This window comes from Leopardus geoffroyi, chromosome B1, assembly GCF_018350155.1.
Source record: "Leopardus geoffroyi isolate Oge1 chromosome B1, O.geoffroyi_Oge1_pat1.0, whole genome shotgun sequence".
NCBI classification, from domain to species: domain Eukaryota; kingdom Metazoa; phylum Chordata; class Mammalia; order Carnivora; family Felidae; genus Leopardus; species Leopardus geoffroyi.
The window spans coordinates 86324307-86351168 of record NC_059327.1 but is presented as its reverse complement, the minus strand read 5'-3'; the positions used below and the strand labels follow the sequence as shown (position 1 = coordinate 86351168).

General features: G+C 43.1%; 1 protein-coding gene across 1 annotated transcript; it reads left to right on the top strand.

Moving 5' to 3' along the window:
- Nucleotides 1-1095: 1095 nt before the first annotated feature.
- MGST2 (microsomal glutathione S-transferase 2) lies at nt 1096-26862 on the top strand. Its single transcript, XM_045467226.1, has 5 exons — nt 1096-1259; nt 6992-7091; nt 22587-22657; nt 26000-26081; nt 26569-26862. The coding sequence occupies exons 1-5, from the start codon at nt 1202-1204 to the stop codon at nt 26696-26698; spliced, it is 441 nt and encodes a 146-aa protein (XP_045323182.1). The 5' UTR covers nt 1096-1201; the 3' UTR covers nt 26699-26862.

The window sequence follows — 26862 nt, the reverse complement described above, 5'->3', positions numbered from 1 at the left end:
CAGAAGTCAGATGCTTAACCGACTGAGGAGCCCCTGAAGCTGCATCTTTAAGGGGCAAAAGGGTTGTGTTGACAGCGGGGAGGGGCTATGATAATGGGTTCTGCAGAGAAGCCTTCAGCCATGGAGGGACCCGCACTCTACCTGGGTGGTGTGGGGCATTGCTCTGACTGACGTGATGACCATTGTGCTGTGTTTCTGATAGAAGTCAGCTTAAAACTTGCCCCACTTCTTCTGCCAAGGGCCCTCTTCCTTCTCAGAAGGAGGAACTTAGTTTATTCTTTTTTTTAATTTATGGTCACCATGCCCGTGGGAGAGTCAAGGTGATTGTGGGAGGCAGCATGATAACAGGGGGTAGGGCAACACTTGGAATCTGCTGGACTTGGGGACAAATCCAAGTTCTGTCCTTTATTGGGGAATAAGATTAGAATCCATTTATTTAAAAAAAAAATTTTTTTTTTCAACGTTTATTTATTTTTGGGACAGAGAGAGACAGAGCATGAACGGGGGAGGGGCAGAGAGAGAGGGAGACACAGAATCGGAAACAGGCTCCAGGCTCTGAGCCATCAGCCCAGAGCCTGACGCAGGGCTCGAACTCCCGGACCGCGAGATCGTGACCTGGCTGAAATCGGACGCTTAACCGACTGCGCCACCCAGGTGCCCCAAGATTAGAATCCATTTAAATGAACATTACATCTCAGTGGGATTAAGTAAATGCTCCCATCTCTTTTCCTGCAGGCTGTGAACAAGATCTCAGCAAGGCCTTGGAGCTGGGCAAAGAGACTCAAGGGTCCAGAGTCTGGAATGGTCCAGAGTTGGAAGAGGGGCAGGGGAAATTGTTTTCCAACTGGCTGAGAAGATGGGTCTGTCTGCAGGTGCAGCTGCTGGAGGGCTAGTCCCTCGGGCTGAGCCGCAGCCCCCACACTGCACGGAGGAGACAGACTTAGAGCCAGCTGGGAGGCTGCTCCCCTGCCAGATAAAGATCTGTGACTGGCAGCTCCAGATTGACCCAGCCTTCTTCCCGATTCCTGTTCCAGGGCAAAGGTCACTCAGCCATTTGAATCGTCCTTTTTTTTTTTTTTTTCTTCCTCTCCAGCTTTGTTTACCTTATAAGGAAGGTCAACATTACCAAGTCGAAAGTGCCTGTTATCTTCCCCTCAGTTTCAACAAATAGTTCCCTGAACCAGAACAGTCGGTGTGAAAGATGGCTGGGCATTCAATCTTGCTGGCCGCTGTCTCAGTCTTGTCCGCCTGTCAACAAAGTAAGTCTCGGGCAGTGTGTGTGCGTGTGTGGCAGAGGGAGGGAGGTCCAGTTTTTGAGTTTCATACTTACTTGCTGGTGCCCATGAGTGTGTGAGTGCCCGCTCCACTCTGGGTCATCAGCGCCTCCTTCCCTGGGAGCAGATTTGGAACATTCCAAGGATTAGTTCTCCCAAAGGGGACGTGGTAGGCTTTCTGAGCCCGGCGATTCTGCATTGTTTGTGGTTCCCACCCCCAGCCCAGTTCAAATGAAGGTAGAAGCGCACTAGCTATTAATGTGGAATGTGCCAAAGGAAACATTGTACCTGCTTGTAAACCGTGGCTGCCATTTCTTAAACACTGATCTTTTAATTAATGTTTTCTTAAATAAACTGCCTATGGCAGGTACGATAATCAGGTCTAAAAAAAATCTGCAGAAACACGAGCTTCAGGTTAACTGACGAATCTAACTTTTAAAGCACCGTCCCACTAGGATTATTCGATATCTCGACTGCTTGGTTATGTAAAGGGCATTTGCTCCACGGGGGTCACATTTGCTCGGTTCTTATCGTCTTATCCATGATCACCAACTTCACATGCTAAATGGGGAAAAGAGTCTGGGCGCGGGTGAGCAAGACTGGGAACCAACCATGCTTACTTCTTTATTTTTCCAAGTGCGCTCCTACCAGGAAGGGGGCAGAGCTGAGGACTGCTCAGGGTGCATGGGATAAAGTCCAGGCCCGCATGCACACTACATGTCTTGCCTAACCGGTCTGTTTTATGAGTTTATGAAACTGTTCTACCATAGGATATACATTTTGTGGTTGGATTCACAGTGTTTTCCGGAGTAGTGGAGTAGAGCAGGATTTTTATCGCCAACTAAAGCAACACTTAGGTCTCAAGTGCCCCTGTGCTGACCCCATGGTTCACATACCACTACACGTGAGCACTGCCGACCCCCTGTGTGCCCTCATTCTGGTGCTGTGGGGAGCCTGGGAACAGGTCCACAGATGCCCCAGACAGAGCCTCTGTCAGCCTCACAGAGAGGTTTCTGTTTGCTGGTGGGTGCAGGGCTCCGCGAGAACTGTGGCCAGAGGTTAGGTGGGGGTGGGGAGAGGAGAGGAGACTGGGACAGTGGTGGCTGGTGGTGTTAGAATGCAGAATTGAACTGGGTAAAATGTCAAGATCTTATTGGTTTATGGGGTGCCTGGGGGCTCTGTCGGTTAAGCCTTCGAGTTCGGCTCAGGTCATGATCTTGAGGTCCGTGAGTTCGAGCCTCGCGTCGGGTGGGGTGCTGACAGCTCAGAGCCTGGAGCCTGCTTGGGATTCTGTGTCTCCTTTCTCTGCCCCTCCCTCCCTCACATTCTGTCTCTCTGTCTCTCTGTCTCTCTCTCTCTCTCTCTCTCTCTCTCTCTCTCAAAAATCAGTGAAGATTAAAAAAAATTTTGAAGATCTTATTGGCTTTATTCAATGAGTCCTGAATCAGGCAGCATCCCATCTAGCAGGTAGAAAGTCGCTCTGGAGAGTTGTGCAAAGTGAAAGACTTTTACAGGCAGAAGGGGGCAGAACAGGAAGTTGCTAGTTTGTGATTATTTGTGGCAAAGGTCTTCTTTTAGGGAATGGCAGGAGTCGGTCAGGCAGATTGCCTCTGTGGCGCTAACCATGTAATTCCAGATGGGCTGGTTTAAGATTCCACTTTTGGGAGAGGTGTTATGTCTAGGATTGGTGATGTTAGCATAGATGACTCCATTTTGAGCCTGTTGTCTCTTTTTTTAACAGTGATAGACAGGGAACATTTACTGGTTGGGTGGGGGAGAGAGAAAGAGAGAAGGAAAGAAAGAAAGAAAAAGAAAGAAAGAAAGAAAAGACATAACTATTTGGTTGGCATTAAGAACCAGAATTTGCTGCTTCTACAGAAGTCTGGTGTTTATGGAGAGGGGGCCCCACATACCATGGTAGAAGCAGGTTGAGTTTTGAAGACAGACAATCCCACATCTGTCCAGTTCAGACACTTAACAAGCTGGGTGCACCTGGCCAGGATATTCTGTCCTTCAGTGTCCTCATCAAAGAAGGCTAAGCAGGGGTGCCTGGGTGGTTCAGTTAGTTGACTGTCTGACTTTGGCTCAGGTCATGGTCTCGTGGTTTGTGGGTTCAGGGCCCCATGTTGGGCTTTGCACTGACAGCACAGAGTCTGCTTGGGATTCTGTGTCTCCCTCTCTCTCTGCCCCTCCCTTGCTAGTGCTTCCTCTCTCTAAACACACACACACACACACACACACACACACACACACACACAAACATTAAAAAAAGGAGGGTTGAACAGGACACTGGGTGAGAAGTGCCCACCAGCATCCTTGGCCTGGGGTTGGCACTCAGCATGACTAGTCCCCATCATCGCTGCTTCCCCACAGAAGGAAGCTGCTGCTGGACTGAGAGGCAGCCACACGATGGGAAAGAAGGCTGGCTGCGGCTGGGGAAGGGTAGGTGGCATGGTGGGACAGGAAGGGTTCTCGATTCACTCTCCCTGGCACACATGTGCCCCTCTGGAGAAAGTGAAGGAGACAGGAAAGACAGGCCAAGCAAAGGGAGAGTATTCTCAAGTAGTTTTTTTTTTTTTTTAAACGTTTATTTATTTTTGAGAGAGAGAGAGAGAGAGGGGGAGAGAGAAAGACAGAGCATGAGCAGGGGAGGGGCAGAGAGAGAGAGAGACACAGAATCTGAAGCAGGCTCTGAGCTCCCTGCACAGAGCCTGATATGGGGTGTGAACTCATGAACCACGAGATCGTGACCTGAGCCAAAGTCAGATGCTTGACTGGCTGAGCCACCTAGGCACCCCTCAGGTAGTTTTAAAGTGATGTTAGGAGGGGAAAGAAAATTGACGCACTCCAGAAAAGGTAAAAGAGCCTTTCTGCCCTCATCCCGTTATCCCTGCGGTAGCCATGGTCTCTCTAAGGCCCCTGACCTGAAAGAACAGAGAGGGGCTTCTCCTCCTGGGACTCTGCTGGCCCAACTGAATCCTTCTGCCTGCAGCTGCGGGTGGGCTGGTTGGGGAGCATCCAAACAGCTCTGCCCGTGACTGAAGCTTTTTCTTCACATTTGCTGCCTTTACAGACAGGTGCAACCAGGTGCTATGAATAGCCGTGAGGGAGACAGCCCTTCCTAAGCTTTCGCGTAGTCACAGCTTCATCTCGAAGCTCTGGGTTCTTGCACGATCGCCAATGTGTAAATCAAGGAGTGCACATCTTTCATGGTTCCCTTCTTACAGATGGAAGCAAGAAGCCTTACCGAGTGTTTTCTCCAAGGCTGTGGAACAACTTAGAAACAGGGGGAGCAGCGGGGTGCAGATCGGCAAGGGCCTGCAGATTTTCTCGGCTGCAGTCAGATCTCCTTTCTGGCTCCAGGCGGACCCTTGAGTTATTGGCCCCTCTGGATTTATGCTGCCTTGAGAGGAGTTAGCCCGGGGTTGGAAACAGTGCCCAGTCCCACATTTTCGGTCTCTTCACTGTGCTCTCTCAGGCTTCAGGGATGCCACTGCAGTTTGAATGAGAGACTCTAGTCCTAAGTATTTACACCCTTTTAGACATTCAGCTACAGCTTTTAGATCCTGAGCAACAGTTTATTCATAGCAGAGAGGAATTCAGGGGGGAGGGAAGAGTCCCGCTCTGTGAGGCCTTACTAACCCAGGCTCACTATTTACTGACTTGTCAGAGGGGAGATCATATTGTTTCTCTGGAGGAAATGCATCACACCTGATACTGTCACACAAGCTAAAAACTTGGTGTGGAAAAGGAAACTGGTATTGAAACATTAGCAAGTAGGAAAGGGACATGGAGGTATTAAAATAAGTGAGACCAGAAGAGCGTTGGAGGGACCTGGAAAGGAACTGTGGCTGGAAGACATCATCCGAAGGGAACTAATAGGCCCCAGGGCTAATCATGGTGTAAAAGGAGGGCGAGAAGGACAGGAGGTGAGAATAACTGACCAAGGAGGAAGTGTGGGTCCAAAAGTGAATGAGGTTTACGGGATTGACCGTCAGATGTAAGTGACTCCAGCACAGGGTTGGATGATCTAACGTAACAGATGTGGCCACTGAAGGACAACAAAGTCATGATCATTTTATAGTAGTGAAACTGAGTCACACAGGAAGCCATCATCCTCCAAAGTTTTCTTGTGACCCTCCCTCCTGGCTCTCATCATGTCCAGGCAGCCACTGATCCGTTTTAGGTCACTGTGGATTCATTTGCATTTTTGAGAATTTTATGTAAATGAAACTGTACAGTAATACTCTCTTCTGATCTTGCTGCTTTCATCCAACATAATTAGTGTGAAGTTCATCCATGTTGTTTCATGTATCAATAGTTAATTCTTTTTTTTTTTAAGTTTATTCATTCATTTTGAGAGACAGAGTGAGTAGGTGAGTGGGGGAAGGGCAGAGAGAGGGAAAGAGAATCCCAAGCAGGCTCTGCACTGTCAGCCCAGAGACCTACGTGGGTCTCCAACTCCTAAGCCGTGAGATCATGACCTGAGCTGAAACCAAGAGTCAGACGCTTAACCAACTGAGCCACCCAGGTGCCCCAACAGTTCATTCCTTTTTACTGTCTTACAGTATTTCTCTTATATAGATATGGCACATATACCACAATTTGTTTATCCATTAGTTTGTTGATCAACATTTGTGTTAGGGTTCTCCAGAAAAACAGAACCAATACAGCAGATGCACATACACAAACGCACGCACACACACACACACACACACACTCACTCACTCACACAGAGGCATTTATTTTTAAAAATTGATTCATGCCACTGCGGGGGCTGGAGGCTCTGAAATTTGCAGGGTGGGCTGGAAGGCTGGAAATTCCAGCAAGAGTTGTTGTTGCAGTATTGAGTCTCAAGGCAGTGTGGAGGCAGAATTCTTTTTTCTTTGGGTAATGTCCATCTGTTCTCTTCAGGCCTTCAACTGATTGGATTAGGCCCACCACATCAAGAAGTGGCTTTACTCAGAGTCTACTGATGTAAATGTTCATCATATTAAAAAAATATCTTCACAGAACCATCTAGATAGGTGTTTGACCAAACAGCTGGGCACCATGGCCTAGGCTACTTGACACAAAATTAACCATCACAGAGTTGTTGCTAATTTTTGGCTATTATGAATAAAGATGCTATGAATATTTGTGTACAAGTCTTTGTATGGACATATAATTTAATTTTTCTTGGCGAAATCACTAGGAGTGGAGTGACTGGCTATACAATCTATGTATGTCTAAGTAAAAAATCCCTTCCAAATGGTTTCCCAAAGTGATTATACCATTTTACATTCCTGCCAGAGTCTTTGAGAATTCTAGTTGCTCTTATAGCCTCACCTGTCTTTTTTAATTTTTTTTTTTTCCAACGTTTATTTATTTTTGGGACAGAGAGAGACAGAGCATGAACGGGGGAGGGGCAGAGAGAGAGGGAGACACAGAATCGGAAACAGGCTCCAGGCTCTGAGCCATCAGCCCAGAGCCTGACGAGGGGCTCGAACTCCCCGCGGGGGCAGACCGCGAGATCGTGACCTGGCTGAAGTCGGACGCTTAACCGACTGCACCACCCAGGCGCCCCTCACCTGTCTTTTTTAATTGGTATGGTCTGTCTCTTGAATTTTAAACATCTTAATACATATGCAGTGGTATCTAATTATGGTTTGAATTTGTGTTTTTCTAATGAATGGTGATGTGCCACAATTTAATTGTTAATTCCTCTATACTTGCAGGTTATTTTGCTTTGCATGTAGGAAAGGCAAGATTAAAATACAAAGTTACGCCCCCAGCAGTCTCTGGGTCACCAGAGTTTGAGAGAATATTTCGTGCACAGTAAGTAATGCTTCCTCTACCCTTCAGTGGTCACATATAGACGATTCTGATGAGGGGAAAGATGTGCAGAGAAGATATCTCATTGTAACAAACCAGTCTTCACAGCCATGCCCCTTCTCATGATGCTCAAAGCTTGAAGTATTTAGTACATGGAGCCTTTATCCACCTATGTTATGAATTCAGAGGATGCATTTACAGAAAAGGCAGGGATCTTAAGAATGACTGGTATACACCTTTAAGGATGGCAGTTTGGTTAAAGAGCCCCTCCAGTACCCTTAGAATTCAATAGCCTCAAGCTGGATTAGCTATGACATCCATCTTCTATCTTAATTTTTCCTTTCTCCTTGAAACAGAGGTGGGTCATTATCATCCTCTGCCCATGAACCATTTCCTGAAATCCAAAGCGTGTAAGAATGAGAAAGCTGCCCATTTCATACATACTTGTAGTGATTTTGATCATCTTGTCTTTTCAGATCTCTACAGAATGTTCTGCAGCAGCCACACCATGAGTTTGGTTGCTGCAGATGCTAGGGCTCCCTTTTTATTTCATCCCCCAGATAAGTGCTTTTAGAAACATTGCACACGTCACCATTTATATATCATTCTATTCTTTTGTTAACACTGTGGGATTTTTCATCTCTGTCATGAGTGACGTGGACCTATAATTTTCCTTTCTTATATGATGTCTGTCCCATTTTGATATCAAGATTATACTAGTCTCATGCAATGAGTTAGAGAATTATTCTCTCAGAGAATTTTAATAAGATTGGAAGAGTGTGTTCCTTCCAAGTTCTTAGAATTTGCCTATAAAATGATCTGAACCTGGTGTTTTCCTTGTGGAAAAATGTTAAACTATGGAATTTTATTTCTTTAATGATAAGTGGGTTATTCAGCTTTTTATACATCTTGAATCACTCTGGGCAAGTCATGATCCTTGAGCTGACAGCATTGTTCTCTTGTCCATCTCTTTGCTTCAACAAGGGTTGCACAGACTACTCTCTAGGCTTGAGCATTGGGATGAATAACACTGTTGGTAGAAGAGATAGTTGGGTTTTTTTTTTTTAATTTTTTTTTTAACGTTTATTTATTTTTGAGACAGAGAGAGACAGAGCATGAACAGGGGAGGGGCAGAGAGAGAGGGAGACACAGAATCCGAAGCAGGCTCCAGGCTCTGTGCTGTCAGCACACAGCCTGATGCGGGGCTTGAACTCACGGACCATGAGATCATGACCTGAACCGAAGTCGGACACCCAACCGACCAAGCCACCCAGGCGCCCCAGAAGATAGTTTTAAGAGATGCATAGACATAGATTTTTTTCAACAAAATTTTATTGTGGTAAGAACATGTAACATGAGCTATATACCTTCTTAAAAATTTTAAATGTATAAAACATTGCTGTTACTAGAGATACAGTGTTTTACAGCACATCTCCAGAGCTTGATCTCTTACTTGACTAAAACTTTATGCCCAAGATATGATTTTCAGTAACAGTGAACAACATGATGAGAAAGTCATGTCCATTTCAATTGTCTTTGAATCTTTATGATTATGTCAAGTGGAAAGTATTGGTTTGGTCCCAGTATGTCCCAATTCTAATATTTATTTTTGTCAGAGTAATGATGTATGTGGTCTGAAAATCAAGTGAGATTACATGCCCGAAAGCAACAGATAACTCTCCTTACTGCCAATCTAGCCTTAGAGACAACCATTGGCACCCTTGTGACTAGCACTTTTGGCATTTACTTCCATATTTCTAAACACTGTGCTTTCACTGCTATTTATTGATTCACAATTTTTAGACATTATCAATCAGCTTCCTTTTATGGAAGAAAGAATTTCATGTTTCTCCACTTCTTCTTTTCCTTACGTCTGCCCTCCAGTACATCACTTTGTTGAGTTAAACCAATAGCCAATGTTTATATTATTCTAATTATAAGTAACATTCAAAGCTGAGTCCAATAATATACTATGATTTCATCTCCTTGTGAATTTTTTGTTTTACCTGGGATTAGTGACTGCCTCATTGTTTATTTGTTTGCTTAGTTTCATCCTCAAATCTTTAACAGAACTGAAAGTCTCCTCTTAATACATTCAAATACATTAATCTAGTAATGTCATTTGGTTTTTTTTTTTTTTTTTTTTTTGGATTATCTCTGTTAGAGTCCTTTTTTTTTTTTTTTTGAGTCCTCAATCTTTCTGCTCCCATCTGGAGGTTGCTCTTTAAACGTGCTACCTGCCGTCATTGTGGGGATTTTTGTCATCATCCTCAGGAATTTCCCTTTTATTTTCTTGATTTGGATCGCCTGTTTCCTGGATCTTCTATTTTCCTACTTATTGGTTTTCTCTCATTTTGGTGGAACATACCTTGCAGACGTTTTCTGAGAGAGGGTGTATAGTTGGTCAAATTTTGAGACTTTCCACTTCTAAATATGCCTTTATTCTACCTTACAGTTGGTTGATGGTTTGGTTAGGCATATATTTCTATGTTAAAAATCCTTACCGTCAGAATTTTGAAAATATTCCTCTTTTATTTTCTAATTTCCACTGATATTGTTGTGATGTTCTGTGCTATGCTGATTCTTGATTTTTTGTTTGGAAACTGTGCAAGCTTTAGGATCTTCCTAAATCCCAGTGTCCTAAGATGGTATGGTTCTGTGCTTGCTTGGAGGCATTTGTCTTCACTATGCTAAACCCTAGATGAGACTTTTTCATGGCTTGAAAACTCATGTCTTTCTGTTCTGGAATTTTCTAAAAATATTTTTACCCGGAATTTCCTCTTCATTTTCTCTGTTCTTTTATTCTTAAAATCTGCATTAGTTGTATGTTGATCCTCGGATTGGTCATCTAGTTTTCTTTTATCTTTGGTTTTTCATCTTCTTGGGTTTTTGTTCTTTCTGGGAAATTTCTTGAACTTCTGTTTACTGATCCTTTGTGTATTTTATGTATGTATGTATGTATGTATGTATGTATGTATGTATGTATGTATGTATGTATTTAAATACAAGTTAGTTAACATACAGTGTAATAATAATTTCAGCAATAGAATTTAGTGATTCATCACTTACATATAACACCCAGTGCTCATCCCAACAAGTGTCCTCCTAAATGCCCCTCACCACTTAAGCCCTTCCCCACTCAATACCCCGCCAGCAGCCCCCAGTTTGTTCTCTGTATTTAAGAGTCTCATGGTTTGGTTCTCTCTGTTTTTGTATTATTTTTGCTTCTCTTCCCTTATGTTCATCTGTTTTGTATCTTAAATTCCTATGGTATTTGTGTTTCTCTGACTGACTTATTTTGCTTAGCATAATACCCTCCAGTTCCATCCACGTAGTTGCAAATGGCAAAATTTCATTCTTTATGATTGCCGAGTAATACTCCATTGTATATATACACCACATCTTTATCCATTCATCCATTGATGGACATTTGGGCTCTTTCCATACTTTGGCTATTGTCGATAGTGCTGCTATAAACATTGGGGTGCACGTGCCCCTTTGAAACAGCACACCTGTGTCCCTTGGATAAATGCCTAGTAGTGCAATTGCTGGGTCATAGGGTAGTTCTATTTTTAATTTTTTGAGGAACCTTCATACCGTTTTCCAAAGTGGCTGCACCAGCTCACATTCCCACTAGCAGTGCAAAAGGGTTCCCCTTTCTCCGCATCCTCGCCAACATCTGTTGTTGCCTGAGTTTGTTGGTGTTAGCCATTCTGACAGGTATGAGGTGGTATCTCATTGCGGTTTTGATCTGTATTTCCCTGATGATGAGTGATGTTGAGCATTTTTTCATGTGTGTTAACCATCTGAATGTCTTCTTTGGAGAAGTGTCTATTCATGTCTTTGCCCATTTCTTCACTGGATTTTTGTCTTTTGGGTGTTGAGTTTGATAAGTTCTTTATAGGTTTTGGATAGTAACCCTTTATCTGATATGTCATTTACAAATATCTTCTCTCATTCCATTGGTTTGCCTTTTAGTTTTGCTGATTGTTTCCTGTGCAGAGGTTTTTTTTTTTTGTTGTTGTTGTTGTTGTTTTGTTTTGTTTTGTTTTTTAATCTTGATGAGCTCCCAATAGTTCATTTTTCCTTTTGTTTCCTTTGCCTCTGGACACATGTCAAGTAAGAAGCTGCTGTGGCCAAGGTCTAAAAGGTTGTTGCCTGTTTTCTCCTCTAGGATTTTGATGGCTTCTTTTCATCCATTTTGAGTTTATTTTTGTGTATGGTGTAAGAAAGTGGTCTGGGTTCATTCTTCTGCAGGTCACTGTTCAGTTTCCCCAACACCATTTGCTAAAGAGACTGTCATTTTTCCACTGGATATTCTTTCCTGCTTTGTCAAAGATTAGTTGGCCATATGTTTGTGGGCAGATTTCTGGGTTCTCTGTTCTGTTCTATTGATCTATGTGTCTGTTTTTGTGCCAGTACCATACTGTCTTGATGGTGACGGCTTTGTAATACAGCTTGAAGTCTGGGATTGTGATGCCTCCAACTTTGGTTTACTTTTTCAGGATTTCTTTGGCTATTTGGGGTCTTTTCTGGTTCCATATACATTTTAGGATTATTTGTTCTAGCTCTGTGAAGAATGCTGGTGTTATTTTGATAGGGATTGCATTGAATATGTAGATTGCTTTGGGTAGTGTTGACATTTTAATAATACTTGTTCTTTCAATCCACGAGCATGGGATGCTTTCCTATTTTGTGTGTGTGTGTCTTCTTCAATTTCTTTCATAAGCCTTCTCTGCTTTTCAGTATATAGATTTTTCACCTCTTTGGTTAGGTTTATTCCTAGGTATTTTATAGTTTTTGGTGCAATTGAAAATGAGATCAATTCCTTGATTTCTCTTTCTGCTGCTTCATTATTGGTGTATAGAAAGGCAACTGATTTCTGTACGTTGGTTTTATATCCTGCGACTTTGCTGAACTCATATATCAGTTCTAGCAGTTTTTTGGTGGAGTCTTGGGTTTTCCACAGAGAGTATCATGTCATCTGGGAAGAGTGAAATTTTGACTTCCTCCTTGCCAACTTGGATGCCTTTTATTTCTTTGTGTTTTCTGATTGGTTACTGATCTTTTAAAAAAGTTTCAGATATCAATTTCAATTTCTAATAATTAATTTTTATTCTTTCATTGTTCTTTACTTGTTGCTGCTGCTATTAAATCATCCCTTTTTTGTTTTATGGAGGCAATTTATTCTCTTATATCAGAGGACTTTAATAATAATATATATTTTTTAATGTTTATTTATTTTTGAGAGAGCAGAGACAGAATGCAAATGGGTTAGGGGCCGAGAGAGAGGGAGACACAGAATCTGAAGCAGACCCCAGGCTCTGAGCTGTTAGCACAGAGCCCGACACGGGGCTCGAACTCATGAGCGCCTCAATAATAATATTTTTTTAAATTCCATGTATCGTTTCTGCTTTTTCTTTTTCTTTTTGAAAAAAATATTTTGGGGTACCTGGGTGGCTCAGTCGGTGAAACGTCCGACTTTGGCTCAGATCATGATCTAACGGTTTGTGGGTTCAGGCTCTGCTTCAGGCTCTGTGCTGACAGCTCAGAGTCTGGAGCCTGCTTCGGAATCTGTGTCTCCCTCTCTCTCTCTCTGCCCCTCCCCTACTCACAGTCTGTCCCTCCCTCTCAAAAATGAATAAATGTTAAAAAAAAGTTAAAAAAATTTTTTAAATGTTTATTTAGTTTTGAGAGGGAGAGAGAGAGAGAGACAGAGCATGAGTGGGGAAGGGGCAGAGAGAGAGAGGGAGACATAGAGTCTGAAGTAGGCTCTACGGTCTGACGTGGGGCTCAAACCCACGAACTGCAAGATCATGACCTGAGTCGAAGTCAGATGCTCAACCGACTGAGCCACCCAGGTGCCCCCATCATTTCTGTTTTTTTTCTAAGTTCCTTCTTATTTGTCTATTTTGTCCTTTGCGTTTCAATTTTATTTATTATTTGCCCATTTAATATTTATTGAGCACCTCCATATATCTGGCATTGTGTGATATATCCAGTAGCTTGGGATGTATCAATGAAAAAATTGGATAAAGATCCTTGTCTGTTGAAGTTTACCTCATAGCCAGAAAAGACAGAAAATAAACCATAAGCAGATAATATTATAAGAAAATAATATATTATGCAAGAGGTGGTAAGTGTTAAGAAAGAAAAGAAAAAGGAAAACACAGAGGGGTGGGTTGCTGGGGGGTGAGTCGGGGGTAGGTTGCTGCTTAGGGTGGTCGGTGTAGACCCCACTAAGGTAGCACTTGAGCAACAGCTTACGCAGCAGGTAAGGGGGTTAGCCACATGAACACGCAGAGAAAACATTCTTGAGGCAGAAGGAATGACCAGTGCAAAGACCCTAAGTGGAAATGTGCCTGGTGGGTTAGCAAGGAAGTTAGTGTGGTTGAGAGAAGGAGCTGACAGAAAGTGGTAGGAGGGAAAGTCAGAAAGGTAGTAGATGGACCACGTAGGGCCCTAAAGGCCATTGTAAGGCCTTTGGCTTTTCTCGGAGTGAAATGGAAAGTCATTATAAAGTTTTGAGCAGAGGAGTAACATGATTTTATATTTTATTTTATTTTTAAAGTTTTTATTTATTTATTTTGAGAGAGAGAGAGAGAGAGAGAATGAGCAGAGGAGGGGCAGAGAGAGGGAGACAGAGGATCCAAAGCAGGCTCTATGCTGATATCCGAGAGCCCGATGCCGGGCTCGAGCTCATGAACCATGAGATCATGACCTGAGTCGAAGTCAGGCACTTAATTGACTAAGCCACCCAGGCACCCATGATCTTATACTTTAAAAGGATCCCTTGGTCTGCTTTGCTGAGAACAGTCTATATGAAGGCATTGGTAGAAGCAGAAAATTCAGTTAGGAAGCTAACTTGAACCAGGCATGTAGCAGTAGAGATGGTGAGAAATGGTCAGATTCTGGATACGTTTTGAGGGTAGAGCCAAGAGAATTTCCTGACATAATAAATATGGCATGTAAGAAGCATCAAGAATGACCTTGGATTTTTGTTCTGAGCATCCTGGGAATCTGCATTTCAGCATAGAGATTGGAACCAGAAGTATAAATTCAAGACTTATTGGCCATTGGCACACAAAGATGATTTACAGCTATGAGATTGGAAGAAAATTTTTTTTTAAATTTTTTTAGAAGAAATCTTAAGGGAGTGGGTGTAGACAAAGGAGAAGGGAGAGAAGAGAAGCAAGGACTGAACCAGCCTTAGAGGTCAAGAAGACAAGGGTCCAGCAAAGAGATCTGAGCAAAGGAGACCTTAGAAGCTTTACTCAAATATCAAGTGATCCTTGGTTGGCTATCTGTGCAAATTTAGTAAAGAGCATCAGAAAATGATGGGACTCTGTGTGCATGGGTGGGGCTCAGTAGAGTGGGCAGCTCACTAAAGGGTGATTGATCGGCAGCAGCTTCCTTTTGTAGAGTCCCCAAAGTCAGTATCTGTAGGTTATCTTTCTGGGACCATTTGGTTTCTCTAGGGAAAACCCGTAAGCCCCCTGTGGGGGCAGGCAAGGATGGGATGAGGGAGGAAGATGGGTAAATAGGTCTCACTTCTAGAAACCTGAAAGTGTGGTGGGTGAACAAAGGAAGGTTCTTCCACTATGTAGTATGTAGGTTCCCGTGGCTTTCAGTACAAGATTTTATCCTCACTCCCCCCCCCCGCATTGTTCCTAGACCCCACGAGATTCTCTGGTTCTGGTTCTCTAGACAATAGACCTCCCATCTCCTGTGATGGGGTAGTAGGGGTGGGGATCAGAGGTGGAGGGGAGCTAAAGCACTCCTTATTATAGTCTGTCCACCAGTTCTTCTGTTTTAGCTTGGACTCATGGGTACCTGGTGCCCCCAGTTCCTGAGTGTCCTGCGTTCTGGGATAAGCGGTGTATTAGTCTTCCTGGGACCTTGTGCAGGTGCTTAGGCTTCATCTGCCTGTGCTCTGTCAGCTCAGCTGCTGTTCCCTTGAGTGCCGTCCTTATTCAGAAATTGACTAACGTCTCTCTTCCACTGTTGTGTCTACTCCCATTCTCCTTGTTCTTGACTTTGTATCTATTTTTTTTTTTTTTTTTCCTTTCCTGGCATTTTAGTGAGGTTTCAGGAAGGAGAAGAAATAAACATGGGTTCAATCTGTCACATTTAGCAGGGAGTATGTATTCTCAACACCTCCGGACCATCCATTCTCCTGTTCGACAGAGGGAGGGTCTCATGCTCATCAGCAATCAACAGCATCTAATGAGAACTTGGCAAATTTTGTTCTCATGGGATTTATTTTTATACTTATTCTTTATTTTGAAAGTTATATTCATTTTCTACTCATAAAATTGCATTCTTCCTAACTTAAGGGATAAAATAGTTGATTTATAGAAAGATAGTAAGTGGTATACGGAGATGTTAAAATGTTGACAGTGATATATGAATGCTTGAAGTTAGGGAGACACTGTTCTATTTATAAAAATCATCACAGGAGGAAATTCCACATCTTCCCACTTTGTCTTCTGTCATCTGAGAACATTCTGTTGGGGAGTGTTGGGCTTCCAGCACTCTAACTCCTCGGGCCGCTTCTGGTTCTGTTTGTTCTTACACTTTCCACAAATTTGATTTCTTTCAAGTTATTGCTTTCTCCCTTCTCTTCTATTGCTGGACACCATTTCCAAATATTTCTCTTAAATGTCTGTTTATCAAAAAGTATACAAACCGAATTTCCTTGTTAGAAGTGTTTTGTTTGTTCTGTTTGATTAATCATGGCAGAATGAAGAGGGGTTAAAAAATAATAGCCAATAATTGGGGCAGAGGGAGTGAATTTGGAGTCATAAAATACCTTCAAGAGCACAGTAGTAATTGTCCTAGGTTTCTCTGAAGAGTGAGTGGGGATGGGCCTATTCACTTCTGTGAATTTCTTCTTAGATATTCCATAGCACTAGCCCAAGTTGTTGCCTTAGGTTCTAAGGTTTAGGTAAATCAGGTCAAATCAGATTAAATTCATTGCTAGTAAAGCCATTTTGATTTTATCTGAGGTAGTTAGGGCAGGATCCCCCGGGATAACCAGGTCATTCCAAAGCCTATTTGGCTATAGGGTAGGCTTCCTTGAGCTCTGCAAATCCCTAAGAGAAAATATACTTTCCTTTCTGGCTCTTCTGGACCAAAGCATTGAGTCCTTCAGCCTCCTTTGAACATCTTATGACCTTGGCTATACCAGAAATGCTGTCTTTTCCTCTACTCTTTTTTCCTGCTGCTTTTCCCTAAGTATGGCCAAGAAGCCTGGTGTTAGGGCTAATCCTGTCCCTAAGTGGGACCTGAGGTCTTATAACAATCACTTCCAGGTCCCTCTCACCACCCCAGAAGTACCTATTTCCTGTCTCAACATCACCTCAGGTTGGATATTCATTCGCCAAGCAGAGATGATGATTCTGGAGCCCAGTTTACCCATGTTACCAGTCCCAGGCAACTTTAGAATTAGAGTCCCCCATCCACTCCCATTTTCCTTCCTACCGTGAGGGCCTTAGAGACAACTTTTTCTAGAGTTTTGCAGTCTTTTGCCAGAATACACTTTTAAACTTGTGAACAAAGCAACTATAGTTTCAACAAGGGCCAGTCCTTCTTGTTATTGCTAAGCTTAGAAAATTCTATCTGGTCTAATTTGAGTACCTTGATCCCTTTAGATTGAAGGCTTTTATAAATCTCAAAAGTAGATCCAAGTAATACCTTGATCTTGTGGCAATTTAAGTACATTCCCTCTGATTCTATTCTCACCAGAAGAGACGAATAGCTGCTAATGACCCCACTCTTTTTCATACAGTTGGGGATCATTATCTTCATTATCTTTCATCTTCTATATTTTGAGGCTAGGTAGTAATAATTCTTCAGCTTCTTCCCCCAAATTATGAAAAAATTTTGGTTGTTCTCTTTAGACTAAAATTTTTCATGTTATTTCTAAACCTGAAGCCTAGAAGTATATGCAGTGTCCCAACAATGGTTTCATTAGTGCTGGGTAAGATAGAAGGAAATCCTCTCACTTAGTTCTTTTAATGCATCCTTATTTGCTTAATATTGAACTACTCATTTCCTGTTCCAGAATTAGCCTGCCACAAGTAAACCCAATCATCCTGAATCTGAGTACTCTTTAGAAACATTTCCCTCTTCTTACTCTACTATAGCTGTAAATTTTGTTGCTGTCGTTATTGTTGCTTTTCCACTTACTTTTTATAGTCATTTCAAATTCAAATCCTGAAAATTTGAAATTAAAACTAGTGGCTCTAACTTATGTCTAAAAACTATGGAGAAAGGAAAATTCACAAAAAAATTTTTTTCAGGTGTTCTGTAACACTGGGATTATAGTAATGTGAGTCACCTACTTTTGTAATAGGTTAGTACAACAACAAATAAATCAAATAAAAAACAGTAAACACATCTCCATTTTTCTTACAAGTGCACCCATCTTAGATATTAGCTGAATGCATAAGATGTATTTGTCCACTGAATTAGAAAGGGCTAGGGGTCCCCAAGGCCAGAGAATGACTCTAAATGATGAGTTCTTCATCCTTCTCCACAAACTGCCTGTATTCGTCAGTTTGGGCTGCCGTAACAAAATAACACAGACTGGGTGGCTTAAACAACACACATTTGTTTTCTCACACTTGTGGAGGCTGGGCGATCATGACCTTGATCTAAGATCAAGGTTCCCGCTGCTTGGATTTCGGCTGAGAGCTCTCTTCTCTGGGCTCACAGATGGCTGCCTTCTTGCTGTGTCCTCGCTTGTCCTTTCCTTGGTGTGTGCATGCAAGCACAGAGAAGGGGCTGGGCAGAGTGAGTCTGGTGGGTGTCAAGAGCTCTCTGGTGTCTCTTCTTATAAGAACACCAATCCCATTAGATCAGGGTCCCCCACTTCTGACCTCATTCTAGCCTGAATTACTTCCTTACTTCACATACAGCCACGCTAGAGATTAGACCTTCATCATATGAATTTTGAGGGACACAAACATTCATGCCACCACCAAATAGCTCTGCACACAAGCTGGGTGAGCCTCCGGAAGCGGGGGGATGAGGAGCAGCAGGAATTTGGATGAGCTGCAAGCCTCACTCCCTCCTCGGTTCATCCTTTTGCTTATCAGCGGCACCACTGAAGTGGTGGTTAGAGTCTTGCCCTCCTGCTATTAGTGGCAAATGTCCTCTGGTGTTCCCGCACAAGGGTTGCTTGACAAGGAGCAATTTAGATAGTTACGAATCTATATAGAAAGATTAACTTCAGCACCTTTCATCCCTGAGCCTTTTCTGAGCATATTAACCTGTTGCTCTGACCCTCGGCCAGTGTAATAATTGAAAAGACTTTGCAGGGTCAAAAGGCAGCAGACCGGGGCTGGGTCATCTGTTAATAGTGCGAGCTGCTCGTGGCGGTGTGCAGCCCGCTGCTTCAGAATGAGTCACCCAAACAGAAGGAGAAAGAAAAATGAGCAAACAAAAACTTGAAAGAGAAGAAGCTCCTACGAAGTCTCCTTTAAGTTGCCTCGTCTGTTTTTATTTTTTGAAAGATGTCGTACCATTAGAAACGTACTATAGCTAATTAGGTTTTTCCCTTCAGCGCATGGTTCAGATTTTCTATGAACAAGATTGCTATACGCTGTGTCCTGTTGTGCGTTTAAATCTAATAGCAGAGATATTCACAAGTGTTTTAGGTCAGAGGTCTCCCAGATGACATGTACATGCTGAGGGCGAACTAAGTCATCTGCTGTGAGCACGAGGAAATTTTGGAGCTTCTATTTATATTTGCTCTTAGAGTCTCATTCTTGAATTTCTGTTTTGTGTGGGTTTTATAGTGTATGTGATATATTTTTCCAGCTGATTGTGTTTGCTGTGCTAAATGGATCAACCCCATAATCCCAGTGGTTTAACACAAGGGAAGTTTATGTTCTGTCCACGAAGTGTCCTATGTGGGTGCTCCTGGTTGAGTGGCCTTCCCCATGGTCATTGAGAGGCCTACGCTCTGTCCATCTAAGGGGTCTGTCCCCATCCATGTCCTGAGAGTTCTCTCCACTCAACCAGGTGTGGGGGAAGAGATCTGGGTGCACCAGCTTCTTAATCATTTGGCTCAGAAGTGACACATTTCGCCTTCTCTTTCCATTGGCAAGAGATAGCCCCACCCAAATCCAGGAAGGCCGGGAAGCTACCGTATGGCACCAACTTCACATCATCTTTGTTGTAAAGCAGGCCACTTCTGTTTTTTGTGGGGTTATGCAACCATGAGCACTATACAATCAAAAACATTTGTAGACTAGCATTTTAGGAACTGCTAGATTTGGCTGTCGGGCCAACGTTTGATTCTTCTTTCCAAAATGAGCTGAATTTAGTGGCACACTTACTGACTAAGACAGGGTCCAACGGCACTTAGTTTGGTACCGCCCTCACTACTGCCAGCCCTCGGGTCCAAGTGGGACCCCGCGGTGGCCACACGTCCTGAGCTCTGGGATCCCTTGGAGCTGGGGATGATCCATGAGGGGTTCCAGCAGCTTGAACTATTCGATCTTCATAGGCTCCTTCAGGTCATTCTTCACGGTGACTAGATCTTTTCAGTTTGCCTGGGGCTTTCTTGGTTTTAGCTCTTAAAGTTCTGTGTCCCAGGGAACCCTCAGTTCTAGGCAGACCACTACAGTTTATCTGGGACTATCTTGGTTATAAAGTTCAAAGTCCCACGTTCTCAAAATCTGCTCAATCTAGGGCAAACTAGGATGATTCGTCCCCCTACTGTCTTTCTAGCTGCCTCTTTCTGTTATTGCCCCTGGGTAGAATTCGAGGCACATGGTGACACCTGTCTATAACAATAATAACAATTCTCCCTAATAATTTTATGGGAAATTTAGATGTCGAAAGAGCACAGGACTACTGAGCAAAGAGGGGTCTAACCAGGGAATGAGTAGATAGACTCGTTTCCCTCAGTGTGGACATGCAGGAAAGGGGACAGTCTATCAGTGGTCACAATCAGCTTACACCCTCTCTTCCCACATAAAGGGAAATGGACACAGCTGCTGCCAGCTCTTTTCTGTCCCATTTGGAGATTTTCCCTGAGGATCTCCTATAGAAAGAGGACAGAATATATCTGCCTTCATGTCCAGAAGAGACCAGAAATTATTCTCATTTTGGTCTTCTTGTCAATGTAACTGTGAGTAGTCACTGATAGGATTGTCAAGAACAGATTTTCAGAGGTTGGTCCCCTTGAGTTCAGCAATGTTTGTGGACAACTCACTGTGAACAGCTATCTTGGGACATATCCAGGCGTGAACCATTTAACTGAGGTGGCAGAAAGACACGGAGGAGGGTGGAAGAAGTCATAATGAGCAGGTAGAATGGGACGCAAGGTATTTCAAGGCCAAGTAATACCTGGTCTTCTCAGCAGGCAGCTGCAGAGAAGACCATCCACAAATAGCAGGGCCCCAGGGCTAGCCATCAGAGAATTATTTTCAATCTGTTAGATGTTATTAAGAAATGAACAAAGCCTCATTTCAGAGGGACTAGGGCTTAAGGCAGGCCATCAAACGAGGGGCCAGGGGAAAAGTAGAATGAGCACAACTAAGACCTGAGGTCAGGGCAAGAGCTACAGTGACGAACTGCTTATAGGGGACAAAGGGACTCTTTGGGTGCTGAGCTGCTCAGGCTCTGCCCTCAGGGAGCATAAATGCAGTTAACATTTACACCTGTGCCTGAATCTCAATGGCTTCTAATCACCCCTGCTCACCTAGGACCTCAGCACCCCTCCCCCTATCTTCTGGGATACTCCTTTCTCCCATCTTCTGGGTTACTTCCGGGAGCCCCAAGGGGATGTGCACAGGCACGCAGCCCCTGCTGGTAGGCACTTTAAGGGAGGGATTGTGCCACTGTCCTGCTAGAGTCCTACCCCGAATCCTGTGGATGCAAGCCCCATTAGCTTTCAGAGCTAAGTGTTTTGGGGTCCCAGCCCTCAAGTGGAAGTCTTAAAAAGTTGGAGTGCTCTAGGTCCTCCGGGAGAAGCTAGGAGTTGAGGACTCCCACCTGGTGATACAGTGCTGTGCTGGGGATGGGGTTTATGGTGAGAGCGTGTCTCCCTCTTTCCTACCTATTTCAGTGTGGGTATTTTCTCCTTGACTGCACTGAAGGAGTCACAGCTGGTTTCGGGATTTCTTTCAGAGGGAATTGCTCTGTGTGTGGCTGTGCAATCAGCGTATCCGTGGGAGGAGGGAAGTTCAGGAACCACTAATGTCGCCATCTTGGTAGCAAAAGCAAAACAAAACAATTTTTTTTTTTTTTTAATTTGGAAAAAAAAAAAAAAAGAGCCACTCATGGTGACCTCGGATAGAAGATGCAGATCTTCAAGAACTGGTATCAACTATTTCTAGGCCAATTGCCTCATAACCTTAAATCCTCAAGCTTTAAGGAACACTGTGGTATCATTTCTAATTCTGTCTAATTATACTGCTTCCATCAGGATCAACTCAAGACCTCATTACGAATTATATTAAAGCTCTTTCTGGTTGTGATATTGTCAGCAAGGAGCACAGTCAACCTAACTAAGATCACTTGGGGGCGTAGCACGGGAAGCATGAATATAATTCATCTCCTTTCCCTTTGCTAGGTGCAGATGAATTATAGTTCCCAGAGAACTATTCCTTTTCGCTTAAAATAGTATCAAAACTTCCATCCACCTCTTCTATGAATAGAGGCAATTTGAATTGACGTTAGGACGGAACTTGGAATCTGGCGATGACATAGTCCGTTTGATTCTCTGCAAGGCATCAGTCAGCTTGTGCTCTCAGGTCTTAGTTTGTTCCTCTGTAAAATGGGAGTGAAAAATACTTACTCATAGACTTCAGGAGATTTTACAGGAATTATTTAAAACCATTTTTTAACTGCTGAGTAACTCAATCGAAAGGCAATGAATATGTAGGAATTTTGGGAAGAAATTTGGTTTACATAAGTTGTGTTATTTTCTGGGTTCTGTAGATAGGATACAGAATGAATTTTAGCCTTAGAATCAGGACCATCTCAAGGTCTGTCTTTTGGAAAAGAGGTATAATTCATTCCTACTACTGGTGGTTTACCTGTAGGAGAGTGATTCTTGGCTCTGATCTAAGATTTAAACAATGTTTGAGTCTTACCTTGGAAGATTCATTTTACATGAAAAGACATGTATGTAATTCTTACATATTTTTTTTTAAATTTTTTTTTCAACGTTTATTTATTTTTGGGACAGAGAGAGACAGAGCACGAACAGGGGAGGGGCAGAGAGAGAGGGAGACACAGAATCGGAAACATGCTCCAGGCTCTGAGCCATCAGCCCAGAGCCCGACGCGGGGGTCGAACTCACGGACCGCGAGATCGTGACCTGGCTGAAGTCGGACGCTTAACCGACTGCGCCACCCAGGCGCCCCGTCTTACATATTTTTATAAGAAGAGATTAGACATTTACCTTCAGATGGAAGCTTAATGCTTTGGTGTTTAGTTTTCTCATAATGTAACCCATGTCTTTATTTTTTCCTGCAGACAAAACTGTGTGGAGTTTTACCCCATATTTCTGATTACATTGTGGATGGCTGGATGGTATTTCAATCAAGGTAATTTTAGAATATAGTCAACTCTGATCTAATGATGACTGTGGTTCTTAGAACCATTAAGGAACAGACATGTAACCATACATCTTCTGATCCTAGAAATTGTTTTAAACAAAATAAGCCATGTCTATGTGCATCAGAGAGCACTTGTTCTAAAAATAAGTTAATTTTGGGGGTGCCTGGGTGCCTCAGTCAGTTAAGCGTCCGACTTCAGCTCCGATCATGATATCGCAGTTTGTGGGTTTGAGCCCCGCGTCGGGCTCTGTGCTGACAGGTCAGAGCCTGGAGCCTGCTTCAGATTCTGTGTCTCCCTCTCTCTCTGCCCCTCCCCTGCTCACACTATGTCTCTCTTTCTCTCTCAAAAATAAACATTAAAAAAAAATAAAAAAAAATAAAGATAAATTAATTTTGGCTTCATTTCAATTTAATTCAGTAATTAAAAAAAAAAAAAAACTTGATGAAACAAACTGTATGCTGGGCACTCCCAGATGAAAATGACATGAGTTTGTCTTCAAATCTGATTCCTTAATTCTAGTTTATCTGCAACAATTCACCCTAATCATTATAGCTATTATTTATTGAGCACTTACTATGTGCCAGAAACTGTTTTAAATTAAAAAAAAAATAATGTATTTTTATTTTATTTTATTTTTTGAGAGAGAGCGTGGGGAGGGGCAGAGGGAGAGGGAGAGAGAGAAAATCTTAACAGGCTGCATGCCCAGTGTGGAGCCTGATGCGGGGCTTGATCTCACGACCCTGAGATCAGGACATGAGCCGAAATCAAGAGTCAGATGCTTAACCAACTGAGCTATTCAGACGCCCCTGTTTTAAATTTTTATACGTATCCTACTTTATAGACGAGGAAACCGAATCACAGATAATTTGTCCAACTTAACATTTATCAATGTAGGAGAAAACTGGATTTCAAGTACAGGCAGGGTCTATAGGTATTCCGATAACCCATGTACCTTTTCTTAAGTTCACAAGGGTGTCGTGCTCCTGTATGTAGCCACTCTACAGACATCTACTTTCTGTTTGGCTGCAGATATCCCTGGAGAGCTGAAGGCTTAACCCAAACTCTGCCTGTTTCTTTAATGGGGTCAAGTATCACCAGCTACCTTAGTTGGAGAAACCCAATCTCTTTTGCTTTCTCGTTGCCTCATTTGGATCTGACAGTTGATTGCTAAGATTTCCCATAAACCCAAATCCAGTTGCTTTCAGAGGCAACCCCATCACTGTCTTCTTGTACTTTTTACTGTCAACTGAGGAACTTCAGATAAAATGTCTTCTAGAGGAAGACTTCTTAACTTTATCCCAACTCACATTTTTTCCCCTAAGGGCATGAATGAAGGGGTTGTTCCTTGTCAGGTAAGACTGCATTAACAATAGGAAAAGTGCCTTTGATAATGGGACCCAGTCTCTGCTATTTGACCCTTTGGATTTCACTGTAATGGGCTGAATGAGGCCTCCTGTCAGACAAGGGTTTTCCGTCGTAATTTTCTTTTCCTTCTCTCTCATGAAAAGTTAAGTTGCCTATTAATTGCCCTGAATAGTCTTCATTGGCTTTGTGCGAGTTAAGTCATTAGATGGGGAGGTTAACTGTAGCCCACTCAGGATCTCTCCACTTCCTCCCTCGCATGCCGGGTGGCCCTACCCCCTCTCTTCTCAGCTCTGCTCGGCCCTCTCCTTCTCACCCGCAGGCCCCACGCACATGTCCTCCCTTCAGGGAGGACTTCCCTGACCCCTTTCTAAAGGTGGCTCCGCTGTCTTCCCCTCCACCTCCCCGCCACGGTCCCATCCATCCCACTCCATTTCCTTCTCGATGCTTTCAAGTCTGTGATGTTCTTCTCATTTTTCTCATGGTTGTCTGTCTTTGCTGGTAAACTCTATAAAGGTAGGAAGCTTGTATCCATTTCACTGCTCACCCTCATCCTTAGAATAATACCTGGTATAGAGTAGAAACTAAAGAAAATGTTTGTGACCTAATAAAATAAGGAATTTCATTTTATCCAGGATATCAAAGCCTCACAGATAGACTCCAAGTGTGCAAGAGGGCCCTGGCTATTTGCATCCGTTGGGTGCTGAGGAAGAGAGAGAGGGTCCCTGACTGTATGGAAGATATTGGTGTTTTCTTTTAGACCAGATGGCAGATCATGCCGCACTTTACGTTTCTTTTAGGTAAAATTTGTATACTGTATGGTGAAATGCACAAACCATACATGTACCATTCAATGAGTTTTAACAAGTGTATACCCATCAAGATGCAGGACATGACCACACCCAGAAAGTTTTCTTATGCCCCTCCTCGTCAGGTGCTCTCAGAAGCAGACGCTGTTCTGGTCTTTTTCATCACAGTGTAGTTTTGCCCATTCGAGAACTTTACATAGCTGGAATCATACAGCGTGACCGCTTGTGCAGTGCTTCACTCACTCAGCAAAATGTTGAGACTCACCATGTTGCTGCAAGTATCTGTGTCTTTTCATTGCTGAGTGGTATTCTGTAGTATGATTATCTCCGTTTGGTTATCCATTCTACTGGTGGTAGGTTTCTGGGCTCTTTCCAAATCTAGGCTCTTATGAATAAAGCTGCAATGAGCCTTCTGTACAAGTCTTTTTATGGAAAAGTGCTTTCATTCTTTTGGGTAAATACATAGGGATGGAATTGCTGGGTGAAAAGTATATTTAGCTTCATAAGTAACTACCAGACCTTTTCCCAAAGTGGCTGTACTCCCACCAAGGGTGTACGAGGATTCCAACATCACTGACGTTTTGTGTTGGTGTGTTTAAATTTTAGCCATCCTAGTGGGTATGTGGTGGTGTCATCTAATAGGGTTTTTTTGGTTTTGTTTTTAATTTTTTTAATATTTATTTATTTTTGAGAGAGATAGAGCATGAGCAGGGGAGGGGCAGAGAGAGAGGGAGACACAGAATCCGAAGCAGGCGCCAGGCTCCTAGCTGTCAGCACAGAGCCTGACTCGGGGCTTGAACTCCCGAACCATGAAATCATGATCTGAGCCGAAGTCAGACGCTTAACTGACTGAGCCACCCAGGTGCCCCTCTAATTGTGGTTTTAAGATGCAGCTTGCTGATATTGAATGATGTTGAATACTGAAACAACTCTCATGTGCTTATTGGTACATTTGTTTATCTTCCTGTATGAATTGTCCATTCAAATATTTTGCCCATTAAAAAAAATTAATTTGTTTTCCTTTCATGATTGAATTGCCAGAGATCTGTATATATTTTGGACACGTACAAAGTTTGTAAGTTTTTTTCCCTCAGTTTTCATATTGCACTTTGAGACCCTGCCATCATATCCTGTATCTTCTCTATTTTTTCTCTATAGTTTTTGCTACCTGTCTGGGTCTTGTGTACATATATGCCCGTCACCAGTATTTCTGGGGATATTCAGAAGCAGCTAAAAAAAGGTAAGGAGAACGTAAGGATTGGGTGTTCAGGCAAAAGTGGCAGGATGGAGTCTGAATTAGCTTCCCGCTCCTGGGAATAGTAGTAGCCCTGAGGGTTGTGTTTGCAAAAGTCATCTGCGTTGCCCGAGGCCATTCTCTCCAGGCCCCGCCCTACTGGGTGCGAGGCAGGAACATCAAGTACAAACTGTGCCCTGAACGGGCACTTGTGGCCGCCACACTTTAAATCCTTGCAAAAATTGTGCGCTATCTCCAAAAAGTTGCAAAGGAAATAATTCGTCCCGGTCTTGATAATCCTTTGAATGTTCAAAGGAGCCAATTAATCTCTGTGCCTAGGCATCCCCCTTGAATTCATGTGATGAATCAAAATTTTCAAACGGCAAAGACATGGAAGTCCTGGGCGGTGTCCACGTGGAGCTGCCTGCTTCAGGACGCCTCCCTTCATCCCTGCAGCTGCTGATCACCTCTCTGCCTCACGTCCACCCTGCAGGATCACCGGGTTCCGGCTGAGTCTGGCGATTCTGGCCTTGCTGACAGTCCTGGGCACCCTGGGGATTGCAAACAGCTTTCTGGATGAATACATGGACCTCAATGTCTCCAAGAAACTGAGACGCTTCTAACGTCCCCCCGTCCCTTTGCCCAAATGCTAGCAGAAGCTGTTTCCACCCTGAAGGTTATATGGAGTCAATCAATTTTTAAAAACAAAAGTCTTTCTTTTGTTTTTCTTGAAATGGCTTTGTAGGACCATACCTGTTAGAGAATACATTCCTGTTTAAGAAGTGAA